Below are 15,842 nucleotides of genomic sequence, written 5' to 3' on the forward strand. Positions count from 1 at the left end.
AAACGGAAGGATATCCTGCGGCTTAGCTGGGATTCCCAAGACCTGGTTCCCAGCTGTGCCCTGGAAGGACTGGCTCCTCAGTCTGCAGAGCATGTCAGATCAAAGTCCTACAGAGTCTAGGGAAGCAGCAGGGAAACAGTCCAGGAAGTAAGTGCCATGTAAGACCGGAGTTTAATGTCCAGAACCCACATAAAAATCCAGGCATGGTGTGCATACTACAATCCAGTGATGGCAAGGTGAGTGGAGGAGACAAGCAGACCTCTAGAAGCTTGCTGGCCTGCTAGCCTCTCCTATTGGACAAAGCTTCAGGCCAATGAAAAGATTGTTTCAAATGGTAGGTGTCTAAGGCTGTCCTTTGACTGTCATGGGGACGTGCATGCAAAAGACACAGACAGACACACGGACAGAGAGAGGGGAGAGAGCGAGCAGCTGTACATACACACGCAGCCACACAGATCCATACACCCACAGGTCTGGAAAACAGATGTCTTATGTCTCTACTGAATGTGAGACATAGAAAAGAGACAAAGAGGAGAGGTCCCTGGTCTCAGTGTGGTTCAGAAGTCCCCCGAAGACCTAGAGGATGGGGTCAAGAGTCATGCATGCAAAGGAACTGACTGGTGGCATCTGCCAAGCAGACAGCAGTGCTGGAGACTGAATGAGCACACGGATGAATGGGCCTTTCATGGCCCCTCCTGTCAAGCCACTTTTGTAGACAGAAGGGGCAACAAAGGCGAGCTTTCCCGCAGGAGCCCGCTCAGCAGCTGCTTCCTCCTCCTTCCTTGTTTAACTTCTCTCAGGAGAGTGGGAGCTGGACCTGGCTGAACAGGTGTTTAAGGCAGGCAATTCTGTTCCCATTAATTGTCTTAAGTAACAGCAGACCAGACTGGAAGGTTATCTTGTGTACTTGTGGGGACACTCTGCCCGAGCTTGCTCAATCACAAGCTGCCATTGACTGACAGCAATGCCATGTTCTGCTTTTTCAGGTCTTGGCATCTTCAATCCTGGTAGTTAGCAGAACTGAAAAAGCACAGTACAGCCCGATTCCTCAACATTGGGATTTTTGTCTTTTTTAGTACTGTGTTAGAGGTAAACTGAGGTCAGAGGCTTTCAAGTTCTAGGAAAACCCAGATGAAGAAAAGCCTGAGCTTTTCAAGGATAGAGCACCTTGCCTACCTACACTTGCCTAGCATATGTGAGGCCATGAGTTCAACCCTCCCAGCACCACACACACACAGCCTGCAGCCAGGCATAATACTGCAGCCCTGTAATACTCCTCCCTCCTTTTCTTTGATTTGTTTTTTTGCTTTTGTTTTTCAAGACAGGGTTTCACTATGTGACTCTGGCTGGCCTGGAACTCACTCTAGACCAGGCTGGCCTGGAACTCACAGAGATCAGCCTGCTTCTGCCTCCCAAGTGCTGGGACTAAAGATGTATGCCACCACACTTTGTTGACCACTGCCCAGCTTAATCCTACTACTCTTGAGGCTGAGACAGGATAATTGTGAGTTCTAGGCAAACCTGAGTTACACAAGGAAACCCTATCTCGAAAAACAAAGGGCTGGAGAGTTGGCTCAGTGTGTAAGACATATATTGCTCTTGCAGAGGACCAGAGTTCAGTTCCTTGCCCTATACCAGATGGCTCACAACTGCCTATAAATCCAACTCTAGAGGATGTGATATCCTCTTCTGGCATCTGCATTGATGTGAATGCACCAATAGATACACATGCACAAACATATAATTAAAACACACATAAACACATCCATAACAGGCTGGGAATGTGGCTTGGTTGGTAGAGTGCTAACACATATAAGGCCCAGGGTTCCATCCCCAGTACTACACTAATCAGACTGTGGTGGCATAAGCCTATAATTTTAGCACTCAGTAGGGGCAGGAGGATCAGAAGTTCAAGGTCATTCTCAGCTACATAGTGAGATTCAGGCCAGCCTGGACTACATGAAATTATCTCCAAAACACAGTAACAAAAAGAGAAATTCAGTTCTTCTCTTTCAAGCCCAGCTAAACTGTCACACTAATGACTTCATTCATTGCTTCAGTTCTAAGGAACTTTGAAGAGAGTTTAATTTCACAAATCATGAAAAAAAGTCTTTCAAAAGGGAAAGCTCAGGACCTCCCAAATATGAATGTAACCTCCAAGTCCTCCTCCTCCTTCAGTGACCCACTCTGTGGGAAGTCTGCAACAGTGTATTTTGTCCTATGCTGTCCTCAGTGGAGACAGCCACTGGTCACCAAGACTTGCTGAAGAGGACATCTTCCCCAAGGGACAGAACCCTGAATCCTCTCACACATGCGCAGCCCTGTACCTTAGTTTCCTCCCACTGAGGAGCCGCTCCCACAGGGAGCAAACATCCGGTGACACATCTCTCTCTCTCTGTCCACGTAGTCCCTGTAGTGGCTGTGGAGAGAAAGGCAAGCTTTGTAGGTTTGCAGGAGGTGACATCTGGTGGCTGGAATTCTCTGGTAACAGACACTGAAGTCAGCATTGGGCAGCAGCCAATGGAGACAACAGAGTCTAGCTGCAGGGACAGGCAAGGCTAAGCCCACTGAGGACGGCCCTGGACACAAGGCCTCATTTGGAAAGACAGCAGCTAGGAAGGCAGAAGCCACTGTCCGTGGGTTCAGGCCAAGTCTTGTCAAATGATTCCTTGTACTAAGTGACTTCTGACTCACTTTGAGGTTTTCTTACTAAGGAATGGTCAGATTCCTTATGGAATGGAAATGGCTTCCAAAATTCGGGATCTAACCCGAGAGGACCCTTTTCCATACTAGAAAAGATGCTCCTAGGAAACCCGAAAAGACCAGCAGCATCCAAATGGAAATGATGCACACAGCTTAGAGACCTCAGCAATGGTGACTGAATGCTTAATGTTAAGGAGAGAACCTTACCAAAGCAGAACAAAAAAATACATATTAAAAATGGTGGCTGTCTGCCAGGCATGGTGGGGCACGCCTTTAATCCCAGCACATGGGAGGCAGAAGCAGGTAGGTCTCTCTCTGATTTCGAGGCCAGCCTGGTCTACAGAGCAAGTTCCAGGACAGCCAGGGTTACACATATAAACCCTGTCTTGAAAAACCAAAACCCAAAATCAAAACAAAACAAAATGTTGGCTTTCTAGAACTCATAGAAAGATGGTTTTCAGATTCTCTACAGCAAATGCAGCTTCTCTAATCAGAAAAAGTCCCATTTTGTAATAAAGCTTTCATTTTTCATTTTTCTAATTACATTTATTCATGTATGTGTTGGGAGTGGGCTCAAGTGTCTTTGTGGAGGTCAGAGAACAACTTGAGGAATCAGTTTTCTCCTTCCATCATATGGGTCCTAAGAAGGAACTGTTGGGTCATCAGGCTTAGCAGCAAGAACATTTACCCATTGAACCATTTTGCTGACTTCCCAAAATGTACATTTCTAAAAGGTTAATGTCCTTCGCACTTGAACAAGTCACACAGAACCAGCTCATTTGTGACCCTAGAAAGACCCATGAGGAACAATGGCTCTCGGGTGATTTTGAGACTAGGTAGAGCACTAAGTACAGCTTTTTAAAAATTACTTTTCCTTTTTCAAGGCAAGGTCTATGTAGCTCTGGCTGTCCTGGAACCCACTCTGTAGACAGGGTAACCTTAAACTCAGAGGTTCACCTGCCTTTGCTTCTTCAGTGCCGATTTCAAGACTCTTTATTGTGGAAGACGGGCTTTTTGTACATTTATTTACTTAGTGTGTACACGTGCACACCATGTATGGAGGTCAGAGGACAACTTGCAGGCCAGCTCTTTCCTTCCACTATGTAGGTCCTAGGGATCAGAATACCAAAGACTCTCAGCGGCTGAGCCCTCTCACCAGCCCTGGCTTTTGAGACAGTGTCTTATTTTACACTCTAGAAGGTCTGCATTTGTGATCTTCTTGCCTCAGTATCCCAAGTTCTAAGACTACTAGAGTGGACCACCATACCTAGTTTTAACACCCTTTTAAGGTCACATGGGGGACTACAGAAATAGCTCAGTTGGTAAAGTGAGGACCCAAGTTTATATCCTCAGCACCATGTTAAAAAAAAACAAAACAAAACAGGCCCACTGAGTGTGTGTCTGTAATTCCAGCATGGGGTGCTGCTGGGTGGGGGGCGGTGGGAGACAGGACGATCTCTGGGACTAGGCCCCAGCCCAATCTAACTGCTGGACCCTGAGCATAACACTCAAGGTTGTTTTCTGGCCTACACACATAAATATACACAAAGGAGTTTCAGGAATCCACTTCTCTAGGGAGTGCTGGACCCTGTATTGGGTAGCTGTTCCAGCTATGACCTTGAAGCACCAGCCCTAGTGAGGCAGCAGGTAATGGTTATACCTGTATATGACCTTGAAGTACATGCCCCTGGGGCATAGCTGCTTGGAATCCTTAATACCTGCGATGCATGTATGTAGCACTCTCTCTTAGTGCCCAACATGGGGCACAAACCCATGGCCCTGAGAAGCTTTAGAATAGCTGGTTCAAGAGCAGTTAAATGCTCAACACACTGAAGAATCTACCAGCCCTTGAAATTCTCCTGTATTTGTTATTAAAAAGAAGTCTGGTAATTGGAGAATGCTGACAGATCTGAGAGCCATTAATAAAGTAATTCAGCCTATGGGCTCCCTACAGAATGGGAGGCCCTTGCCCTCTCTGTCCTTCTGGCCCTATCTTGATCTTTGTTTTACCTGAGATATGATTACAATCTCTAGAAACTGGACATTTATCTCTTGAAGAGGCCAATTTGGATGCCATGATTGTGGTGTAATTATAGTCACACTACAGGACCCACTTCTCTAGGGAGTGCCAATCTGCAGGGTGGTACAACAGGAAGGAGGGACATGCTCAGAAGTGACGCTTCCCCACTCACAACAGTAAGTTCAGGACAATGAGCAAAGGAACATGCAGGTGGGATGGCTGCCTCTGAGCCAGTTTGGGGCAACACTCCTAGCCTGTCCTCTAGGTGGTTGGACTAGGGGCAACACTCCTAGCCCGTCCTCTAGGTGGTTGGACTAGAATTCTTGCAGCCACCTCTCACTGTGCTTCTGGTCACACTCCTGCCCTCAGCTCTCACCTGGACAGCTTCTTCAGCTCATTGTTGATGTCATGGTTGCAGGGCTGCTCCTTCTGAGCTCGCACTAGAAAATCCCGGGCCTGCTCATACTCAGTTAGAAGGAGGCAAGCCTGTGAGGAAGGGACACAACATTAGATTAAGATTAGCATTTGTGGTAGTGGCCCAAGTGAGACCAACTGCTCTGTGTGGGGTGTGCATATGTGGATGGGGACCAGAGGTCAACCTGGCTTCCCTCTAGGGAGTAGCCCACCTTATGTGGGGGCGGGGAGGGGTTTCAAGACAGGGTTTCTCTGTGTAGTTTCAGTGCCTGTCCTGGATTTCCTTCTGTAGACCAGGCTGACCTCAAAGTCACAGAGCAAAGCCTGGCTTTGCCTCCCGAGTGTTGCCACCCGGTCCACCTTATTTTCAAGACAAGGTCTTCCTCTGGGATTCAGGGCTCCCAACTCATCTAGGCTGACTGGCCAGCAAACTCCAGGGATCTACCCTGTCTCTGCCTCCTCAGTGCAGCGATCTAGCATCCTGGACTCTGGACAATGAGCTCAGGCTCCCAGGCTTGCACCCCTGGCAAGCGCTTTATTGAGTGAGTTACTGCCCCAGCCCCTCTCCCCACTTCCTTTTCTTAGGCACTTACCCTCAACTCACCTGTCCACACCTGAAGAGGGCCTTGGCGTTCCTTTGATCAATGAGCAGAGCCTGCTCCCCATAGCGCAGGGCCATGGCAGGTCGGTCCAGCTTCAGGTACACAAAAGACAGGTTGAGGAGGACCAGAAGCTCGGCGGGCTCCACCAGGTGCTGCTCCTCACAGATTGCCAAGCGTCGGTGGAGCAGCAGCAAGGCCTGAGGAGAGGAGGGAAGGCAAAGGATCAGTCTCATATCCTTACCAGTCACATGAACTACTAACCTAAGAAAGAATTTATTTAGCTCTCAGGACACACGGTTAATATAGTAAAGTCAGGAGGCTTCTTTTTAAGAGTTATTATTATCTTAAATTATGTATATGTGTGGGATAGGATGTGTGCATGTGAGTACAGTGCCTGTGGAGGCCAGAAGAGGACACCTGCCTGGAACTGGAGTCTGTGTCTCCCTCCTAACGTGGATGCTGGAACTGAACTCAGGTCCTATGCAAGATGAATACATGCTTCTAACCACTGAACCATGTTTCTAGTCTAGTTTGAAGGTTTCTAACAGGAGAAGGCATGCAAACCTAAGTAAGGCAGACGGCATGCATCCTCCACTCTTTTGCCTCAAAAGGAGTAAGGACAGTACACCCAACAAGAGCCAAGACTAAGCTGGATTCCCAGGAGGTGGCCCTCAACTGTCTGTTAAGTCCAGCATAGGGGGAACCCCATGCCTCTGGGCTCCGTCAGCAACAGCACTCTCATATGCACATACTCCCACAGAAACAAACACAAAAACATACACACACACACACACACACACACACACACACACACACATATATGGTTTTGAGAAAGTCTCTTTTGCCCTGGCTGTCCTGGATCTCTGTAGACCAGGCTGGCCTCAAACTTGCAGAGATCCGCCTGGCTCTGCCTCCCGAGTGCTGGGATTAAAGGTGTGCGCCACTGGCCGGGCGGTGGTGGCGCACGCCTTTAATCCCAGCACTCGGGAGGCAGAGCCAGGTGGATCTCTGTGAGTTCGAGGCCAGCCTGGGCTACCAAGTGAGTTCCAGGAAAGGCGCAAAGCTACAAGAGAAACCCTTGTAAAAAACCAAAAAAAAAAAAAAAAAAAGTGTGCGCCACCGCCGCCCGGCCACACCTGGCTTCTTTATGTAATTTTTTAAAAATTTTGTGTGTATGGATGTTTTCCTGTATGCATGTGTACCACATGTGCCTGGTGCCCAGAGATCAGAAGGAGTTATCACATTCTCTGGAACTAGACTTAGGAGTTACAAATGGTTGTGAGCCACTATATGGGTGCTGTGACTTGAACTTGGGTCTTCTTCAAAAGAAGTGCTCTAAATTTCTGAACTATCCCTTCAGCACCCCATCCCTGCTTTTTTGAGACAGGGTTTCTCTATATAGCCCTGGTTGTCCTGGAACTCACGCAATATGTAAACTAGGCTAGCCCTGAACTCAGAGAAATCTGCCTGCTTCTGCCTCCCAAATACTGGGAGACTAAGGCATGTACCATTGTGCCAGGCTTTTTTATTTATTTATTTTTATTTTGAGATAAGGTCTAATGTAAGGCCTAGGCAGGTCCTCAAACTCACTATGTAGCAAAGGATGACCTTCAATTTCTTGTTTTTAATTACGTGTAAGCACGTGTATCTGTGTGCTTGTCTGTTGGTACATATGCACATGAATGCAGCTGCCAGTGAAGACCAGAGGTAACGTATCTTTTGGAGCTGGAGTTACAGGCAGTTGTAAGCTGCCCAGTGTGAGTGCTGGGAACAGAATTCAGATCTTCTGCACTCTTAACTGCTGAGCCCACTCTTAACTAGAAGTCTGCAGCCCAAGCTTCAACTTCTGGTCTTCCTGTCTCCAATCTGGGACTGCACCTGGTTTATGCAATTCTGGGGATGAAACCCAGGGTTTCATGCATGTCAGTCAGTTCTACCACCTAAGCTGAATCCCCAGCCCAGGGAGTCTGTCTTCTGAAGAAATGGAACAAAAAAAGACTACTGACTTTGGAATGGGCAGATGGGGTGCTGTTAATGGTATGTGGAATAGTACTGTTTCCACAGCAGAGAGCCAGGCCTCTGTCTCACCATTCCTGCTTGCCCCACAGCCCTATAGCTTGAGACCCAGGCTGCCACAGAGTGACACCAGTCTCCAGAGTAAGAGGGATGGGAAATCTCACAGATGTCAAACACGATGGAAAAAATCAACCACAACTGGGGGTGGGGGTGCTGGAATGAGGATTTTTTAATACTTTTTTTAACTTTATTTTATGTGCACTGGTGTGAAGGTGTTAGATCCCCCGGAACTAGAGTTAGCTTTTTTGAGCTGCCATGTGGGTGCTGGGAATTGAACCCAGGTCCTCTGGAAGAGCAGCCAGTGCTCTTAACTGCTGAGTCATCTCTCCAGCCCCTAGGATTTTTTAATTAATAAACTTTTTTTGGGAGCAGTAATGGGGAATTTTTTTGTACTTACATGTGTGCACGTTTGTGTGCATGAGTGCACACATACCTATAGGTGTATGTACCTGCAAGTGCATGCAGAGACCCAAAGACAACCTCAGGTATCATTCCTCAGGAGCCATTCACCTCATTTTTTTTTCTGACAGTCTCTCATTGGCCTGAAGCTTGCCAAGTAAATCAGGCTAGCTGGCTAGAGAGTCCCAGGAATCTGCCTGTCTCTGTCTCCCCAATACTGGAATTACAAGTAGGCATTACCACACCTGGCTTTTCTTTCTTTTCTTTTTCTTTCTTTTTTTTTTTTTTTTTTGTTTTTCGAGACAGGGTTTCTCTGTGTAGCTTTGCACCTTTCCTGGAACTCACTTGGTAGTTCAGGCTGGCCTCGAACTCACAGAGATCCGCCTGGCTCTGCCTCCCGAGTGCTGGGATTAAAGGCCTGCGCCGCCGCCGCCGCCGCCGCCGCCGCCACCCGGCACTTTTTTTTTTTTTTTTAATATAGGTTCTCAGGACTAACTCAGATTGTAATGCTTGGTTTCAAGCACTTTACCAACTGAGTTATTTTTCCACCTCCCCAGGAAGGTAATTCCAAATTAAAATAATATACACAGGTAAGAAAAAAGTAAGTGCGTAGCTTAAATGAACTTTTATAACTCAAATATACCCAGGAAAACAGCATCAAGAAAAACACACAGGTCAGACATGGTGATGCATACCTTACATCCCTTACACCTTACAGCACTCAGGAGGCAGAGACAGGTGAATCTCCGAGTTCAAGGACAGCCTAGTCTACAGAGCAAGGTCTGGTCAGCCAAGAGAACACAGTGATGCTCTGTCTCAAACAGACACACACACACACACAAAATGAACAGACCGAGTCAAGCTTGTGGCTTATGCCTATAACTCAGCACTTGGGAGGCTGAGGAAGGATTACCATGAGCTTGAGGACAGCCTGGGCTACAGAGTGACCTGTCTTGAAAAACAAAAGGAAAAAAGATCAACATAGAGAACATCACCTCACATCACCCAGCCCCCACTGCCCCTCAAGTCATTTCTAACACAAGGATTTTCTCTGTATATGTGTGTATGGTGTATGTACATATGCGGGTAGGATGGTGTGCCCATGTCAGGTGTCCTGCTGTATCACTCTACCTCAATGATTCTCAACCTGTGAGTTCAGACCCCTTTGGGGGTTGAATGACCCTTTCACAGGGGTCACCTAAGACCATTGGAAAACGCAGATATTTATATTACGATTCACAATAGTATTAAAATTACAGTTATGAAGTAGCAACAAAGATAACTTTATGGTTAGGGGTCACCACTACAGAAGGAACTGTAGTAAGGGTCACAGAATTAGGAAGGTTCAGAACCACTGCTCCACCTTCTTCCTTGAGACAAGATCTCTCACTGAACTTGGAGCTAGGCTTCAAGTCTCAGTGATCTTCTTGTCCCTGCCTCCCATAACACTGGGGCTGCAGCATACACGTGGCCATACCTGGCTTAAAAAAAAATCTTTTAATCAACTGTCTCACCCATTCAGAGGGCCTGATCCAGTTGGTGACCCCTCAGCCATTGGTTCATAGTTCATGTGTTTCCATTTGTTTGGCTATTTGTCTGTGCTTTATCCAACCTTGGTCTCAACAATTCTCGCTCATATAAACCCTCCTCATTCTCGCTAACTGGACTGAGTCTAACAGGTTGATCTCAGTCCGCGGGGGAGGCTTTGCCCTGGAGGAGGTGGGAATGGGAGGTGGGCTGGGGGGAACGTGAGGGGGGCGAGATGGGGGAGAACAAGGGAATCCGTGGCTGATATGTAGAACTGAATTGTATTACAAAATAAAAATTAAAAAAAAAAGTAAAAAAAAATCTTTTATGTGTAAGTGTGCATGCCTACATAATTTTTTTTTTTCGAGACAGGGTTTCTCTGTGTAGCTTTGCGCCTTTCCTGGATCTTGCTCCGTAGACCAGGCTGGCCTCGAACTCACACAGATCCACTGGCCTCTGCCTCCCATAAATTTATGTGTGCTATGTGAGTGTAGGAACTCATGGAGGTCATAAGAGGGCCTCAGATTCCCTGGAACTGGAGTTACAGGGAGCTGTGAGCCATATGGATGCTGGGAACCAAACTCTGGTCCTCTTCAAGAGCAGTGAGTTCTCTTCCCTGGTACACCATCTTCCCAGCATCCATGCCCAGCATTTTATATAGGTCCTGGGATTTGAACTCAGATCCTTAAGCTTATAAAGCAAGCACTCTAACTCACTGAACTATCTCCCAGCCCCTTTTTCAGTTTGAGACAGGGTCTAGCTAAGAAGCCCAGGCTGGCCTGGAACTTGTAATCCTCCTGTCTCAGCCTCCTGGGTGCTGGGATTAAAGGCATGTGCCAGCCCTGCCTGGCTTAATGTGATCTTATTAATGGCTGCCTGTGAAGAGTAGCAAAGAGATGAAGCTTATGTTCTTATGTTTTCTGGGGCTGGAGAGATGGCTCAGAGGTTATAAGCATTGTCTGCTCTTCCAGAAGACCTAGGTTCAATTCCCAGCACCACATGGTGGCTCACAGCTGTCTGTAACTCCAGTTCCCAGGGATCAATTCTCAGGGATCAGATATCCTCATCTGGCCTTGCAGTCCCTAGGCATGCACATGGTATACAGACATATATGTAGATTGCACAGCCATACCCATAAACATTTTTAAAGATGAAAAGATTTCTGGATCACACACTTCCAGAGCATTCTTACCCGCTTGTACCTCACTTTGGCATCACAGAAGCGATTCTGGCGGAAAAGGTAGTTGCCAAACTCCCTCTCAGTTGCTGCTACCTTGAGAACCTTCTGAAGTGGAAACTGTTCTTGCTGTTCCTGAAGAGCAAAGCCAAGAGCAGTGACATGGAGCCAGAAGCCCCAGTGGCACAATGGCAGCCATGTTCCACTCATCAACATTCCCTCTTGCACCTTGTGTGTGCAGAGACCACCCAGGTGAGTGCTGTGACAGGCCCACCTACAGAGTAGCTCGGGGGTCATGGCTGCTGTGATCCTCCTCAGATTCCTCCAGAAGCAGAAGCATCCACAGAAGCATCCACAGAAGCTGAGAGAGCCTGCCAAGCTCACACCAATTACTCAACAAGAATTTTCCAGTTCCTGGTTGGTTCAGGGCCCTGGGGGTTCTATGTGTTCATGTTGCTAAACTGGCTTCATATCAGAACTGCCCGTAGAACCCTACCAGAGCCCCAAATCTGAACCTGGGTGAGTGCAGGATCATCTAGTCTGTGGAAAGATGTGGACAAGGTGAGACACTCGACTGAGGCACTGACAGTTAGTGTGAAGACCCAATCATATGGAGGACCGAAGCCCGGAATGGATGCACAGCGACCACCACATATGCAGTCAGTGGATGACAGCATCATGTGACTGCTGATGGGATTACAAGCTCTGCTTCTACAGGCTGGGGGAGTGAAAGGCTGCATAGGAGACCAAGGCTTGGGTTATGAGGACTGTGGCTCTCTATCCCAGTTTTCCTGAGACTGTCTCACTTTGTACCTCATGTCACAGTTATCCTGTCAAGTTAGTAAAAGCCTCTCATTCTCAAGGAGGGACCAATTCTCTAGCTTGTTTTTATGGTCCTGGGGATGGAACCTAGAGTTTGTTAATGTTATCACTCTACCACTGACCTACATAGCCCCAGCCCATCAGTGGCAGATTCTAGGCAAGAACTATCACTGAATTATATCTCCAAGCCTCAATCACCTTTGTTATAAGCTACCAGTGTGTGGGGCGTTTACCCACCAACCCCACAGCTCCCCAGAGTTTTCTTGAGTGTGAGCAGCAGGAAATATGAGACAGAAAGATTTATTTTGCGGAGATAAACAGAAAATAAAAGATAGCCTCGAGAGGGCCTGGAACCTTTCCCAACGGCCCCGACTGTCTCTGCCCCAGGGTATTTATAGAGACGCCAAGGGGTGGAGCAAAAGACCTCCTCCCCCAGCACAGCCAAGTGCAGACCATCCCAGACACCTGCACTCAGGCCTGTGGTCCTAATCATCCTCTATGTGGACATGCTGGGTAAAGCCACGAGGAACCTGAAAACGGGCTCCCACACCAGTGCCTAACTTTCTGAAAAGCAGTTACCACCTTGTAGTGAGAACTAAGCAAAGGGCGACTAAACAGCAAACAGCTAATACAGAACTAATCTATACCTTACACTACCTAGCATGTTGTACCTTAGACAGAGGAGAGCAGACACCACTGTGCAGGAGGCTTGGGTGGAAGCCAGGGTAGGGGATCTAACAGAATCACCCAAACACAAGCCAATCCCTCTCCCTTTAGAAAGTAACGGAAAATCTGAGGCCTTGAACTTACAGCTGAAAGTGCACAAAACTTGTCTGACTCAGCAGAATCAAGGAAGTCAATCAGCTCGATCTCAAACAGGACAGTAGCATTTGGAGGGATGAGGGGTGGGCACCCCAGGGTGCCATAAGCATAGGTTGGCTTGAACAGGAACCTGGCCAATTCCCCTCTGCGCATGCTTAGAAGTCCCAGCTCCATGCCCCAGAGTGTAATATCTGGAAGAAAGGACAGTGAACTCAACTGAGGCTCACCCAGCATTCCACTCAAAGCCACCAGTTTCTCCCTACTCCAAGTGTATGTGCCAACCCAAGTCTTTTGCACGGGTGCCCCAACTCAATGCTCAGTTGTTTCTGTTGTCCTGCTTTCCCCAAATGCCAGCTTTTGCAGGCTCCATCTCTGTCACACAGTCCGTTCTTTCTTTGAAGATCTCTGCCCTCAATGCCTGTGGTCTACTCTGAAATTTTAAAGATTTTTTTTCCTTTATCCTTATGTGTTTTTTTTTTTATGTATGTGTTTTGCCTATATGCACCACATTCATGCAATTCCCACAGACACCAGAAGAGGGCAGAAACTGGAGTTATAGATGGTTGTAAGCCACCATGTGGGTGCTGGGAATTGAACCCAGTCTACTGGCAAAGCAGCCAGTCCTCTTAACCTCTGAGCCATCTCTCCACTCCCCCAGTTGAGATCTTATTCCAACCTCAGGACTCTCATCTCTAGCCTCTTCTTTTCCATGTAGTGCCTGGGCCCTGCCAGAAGGAAGGTAATTATAATTTCATTAAGCAAAGTCAGAACACACCCCATAGCTCCATGTCTCATTCAATTCTATGAGGTTAGTTTGTGGACTAGAGGCCAACCTCCCCTACCTTAGTAAGGTCCACAAGGATGGGGTTCTCATCATTCATCTGAGCATGGTCTCTTGAGATATGTGTTGCTGTGTGTACATGTGAACGCTAGAGGACAATCTCAGCTGTCATTCCTCAGGTGGCATCCACCTTGCCTTTTGGGACAGGATCTCTCATTGTCCTGGAGGAGTCTGGTAAGTAGGCTAGGCTGGCTGGTCAGAGCCCCAGGGATCCATCTGTTTCTGCCCTCCCTGCACTGAGATTACAAGTACACACTATCACATCTGGCTTTTTTTTTTTTTTTTTTTTTTTTTTTTTTTTAGCCAGGGTTTCTCCGTGTAGTTTTGGTGCCTGTCCTGGATCTCGCTCTGTAGACCAGGCTGGCCTTGAACTCCCAGAGATCTGCTTGCCTCTGCCTCCCGAGTTCTGGGATTAAAAGTGTGCACCACCACCGCCCCCGCTGTCTCCCCCCCCCAGCTTCATTTGTTTCTAAGGGTGGACTCTGTGGGACGGAAAGCAGGCCCTCAAGCTTGCAGAGCAAGCACTTCACTGACTGAGCCTAGGTTCTCCCAGGTCCTACGAGGTCTTGTTTCACCACACACGCTGGGGAGTAAGTATTCACTGCATTCATTTCATAAACACAGAGGAAAAGTGCTCGGAGGACCCAGGTGGAGGGCTCATGTTTATCATTTCATCACTGCAGAGCTGGGGCGGGAGGCTTTTGAATTCAAGGTCAGTGTGAGCTGCACAGATTTTGTCTTAAAAGATACCCTGTAGCTGGACAGATGCAGTTCCAAGTAACTACATGGTGGCTCACAACTGTCTAACTCCAGTTCCAGGGGACTTGGCACCCTCTTCTGGCCTCTGCAAGTACTGGGCATATACATACACGTGGACAACATATGCATAAAATTTAAAAAAAATCAAGAATAGAAAAACATTCCCAAAAGGTAACTTAGATGCCAAGATAACCTTGCCAGGTAGGCTATCACCCAAAAATAAAGTCCCAAGAAGAAAAGTTGATAGATAACCTGGGAGCTTCCCTGAAATCTAAGCTCAGCTACCAACTGTAAGAATCTGTTCTCTGGACACTGTGACAATCCTAAAACACGTCATGCCTTCGTTTGACTAGATGACCCCAGATGACCGTACCTTCTCCAAGTTTCATCAGCCGAGGTGTTTTCCTAAAGCAATTAGAATCGAAAGGCTTGTCCATGTGCTCCAGGTATCCAGAATATTTCACTAGGGCAAAGGGGAAAAGAAAAAAAGCACGAGTGTGAGGAAAACATTCCAAAGACACCCCCAGAGCCATCCTATCACTAAACACCACAATTATTGGGGCATGGTGGAGGAGCCTCAGCTATAGAGCAAATTCTATACTAGCACCAGACCCAAGAGTCCCTGTCTAGGGAAAGAAAAGAATTAATTGAGTTAGAGCTGCCTGGCACCAAGACCCACAGGAAAGCTTCTTGTGGGGTTGACTTTCAGCACTGAGGTTCAAGGGCTCTCCTAATTGGCCTTCGCTCACTGCTCACAATGGTATAGAAAAAGGGGAGATCAGGAGCCTGCTTTACTTCTTAAAACCCCTAGGCAGGCAAGAGTGGCAGTGGCAGCCATCTGTCACCCCAGATCTGTAGGAGCTAAGGCAGGAAGAGTGCTGGTTTGAGGCTGATCTGGGATACAGGGAGATCCGTATTTAAAAAAAAAAAAAAAAAAAAAAAAAAAGGGCTGGGCTTGGTGGTGCACACCTTTAATCCCAGCGCTATGAAGGCAGAGATAGGTGGATCTCTGAGTTTAAGGGTAGCCTGCTCTACATATATTCTAGTCTACATATGGAGTTACAGGCCAGCCAGGGCTATACAATGAGACCCTGTCTCAAAAACAAACAAACCAACAAAAAATAAAACAAAGGCTGGGGGTGTAGCTGAGTTGGTAGAACGTTTGACTAGCATGCATGAGGCCCAGAGTTCCATCCCCAGCACCGTATAAACCAGACATAGTGGCATACATGAGTAATCCCAGCATTTGGGAGGTAGAGGCAGGAGGATCAGAAATTCTGGGTCATCTTTGGCTACACAGGGTTTGAGGCTGACCTGGGATATATGAGACTGCTTCTTGAAAACCAAACCTTCTCCATTTAGGAGAAGCACATCCAGTCCTATAAAATGCCGTATTTTGGAAATATGAAATCACATACTTGAAGACACCTAGATTCTGGGTTCAATCCCAGCACCTTGAAACAAAGTGTTGTGGGGTTCACTTGGAGCCAACACAACTCACAACTCAATGCAGAAAACCAAACTGCATTGTCATCAAGCCACTACCAATCAATCAGGGACGCAGAACAGACTCGGGAACTGAATGGCCCAAGCCAGAATGTTACAGAGCTTTCATGCCTGAGAACTACAAACGTCTGTGCCAAATTAGAGTTGCATTTTTCCACCAATCAGGATTCAAGG

General features: G+C 47.3%; 1 protein-coding gene across 3 annotated transcripts in view; it reads right to left on the reverse strand.

Annotated features, from left to right (window-relative positions):
- The window catches only part of Fkbp6 (FKBP prolyl isomerase family member 6 (inactive)), a 58,658-nt gene that overhangs the window by 41,557 nt on the left and 1,259 nt on the right, over positions 1–15,842 (reverse strand). For all 3 annotated transcript variants that reach the window (XM_059248903.1, XM_059248901.1, XM_059248902.1), the window contains exons 3-8: positions 14,536–14,625; positions 12,551–12,753; positions 10,934–11,053; positions 5,742–5,936; positions 5,100–5,209; positions 2,328–2,419 (exon numbers count right to left, since the gene is read on the reverse strand). In XM_059248903.1, coding sequence (XP_059104886.1) covers positions 2,329–2,419; positions 5,100–5,209; positions 5,742–5,936; positions 10,934–11,053; positions 12,551–12,753; positions 14,536–14,625 — 809 coding nt within the window. In that variant the 3' untranslated portion in view covers position 2,328. The remainder of the gene's footprint in view (positions 1–2,327; positions 2,420–5,099; positions 5,210–5,741; positions 5,937–10,933; positions 11,054–12,550; positions 12,754–14,535; positions 14,626–15,842) is intronic.

The sequence above is a fragment of the Peromyscus eremicus genome, chromosome 23 (assembly GCF_949786415.1).
Source record: "Peromyscus eremicus chromosome 23, PerEre_H2_v1, whole genome shotgun sequence".
In the NCBI taxonomy this organism is placed as follows: Eukaryota; Metazoa; Chordata; class Mammalia; order Rodentia; family Cricetidae; genus Peromyscus; species Peromyscus eremicus.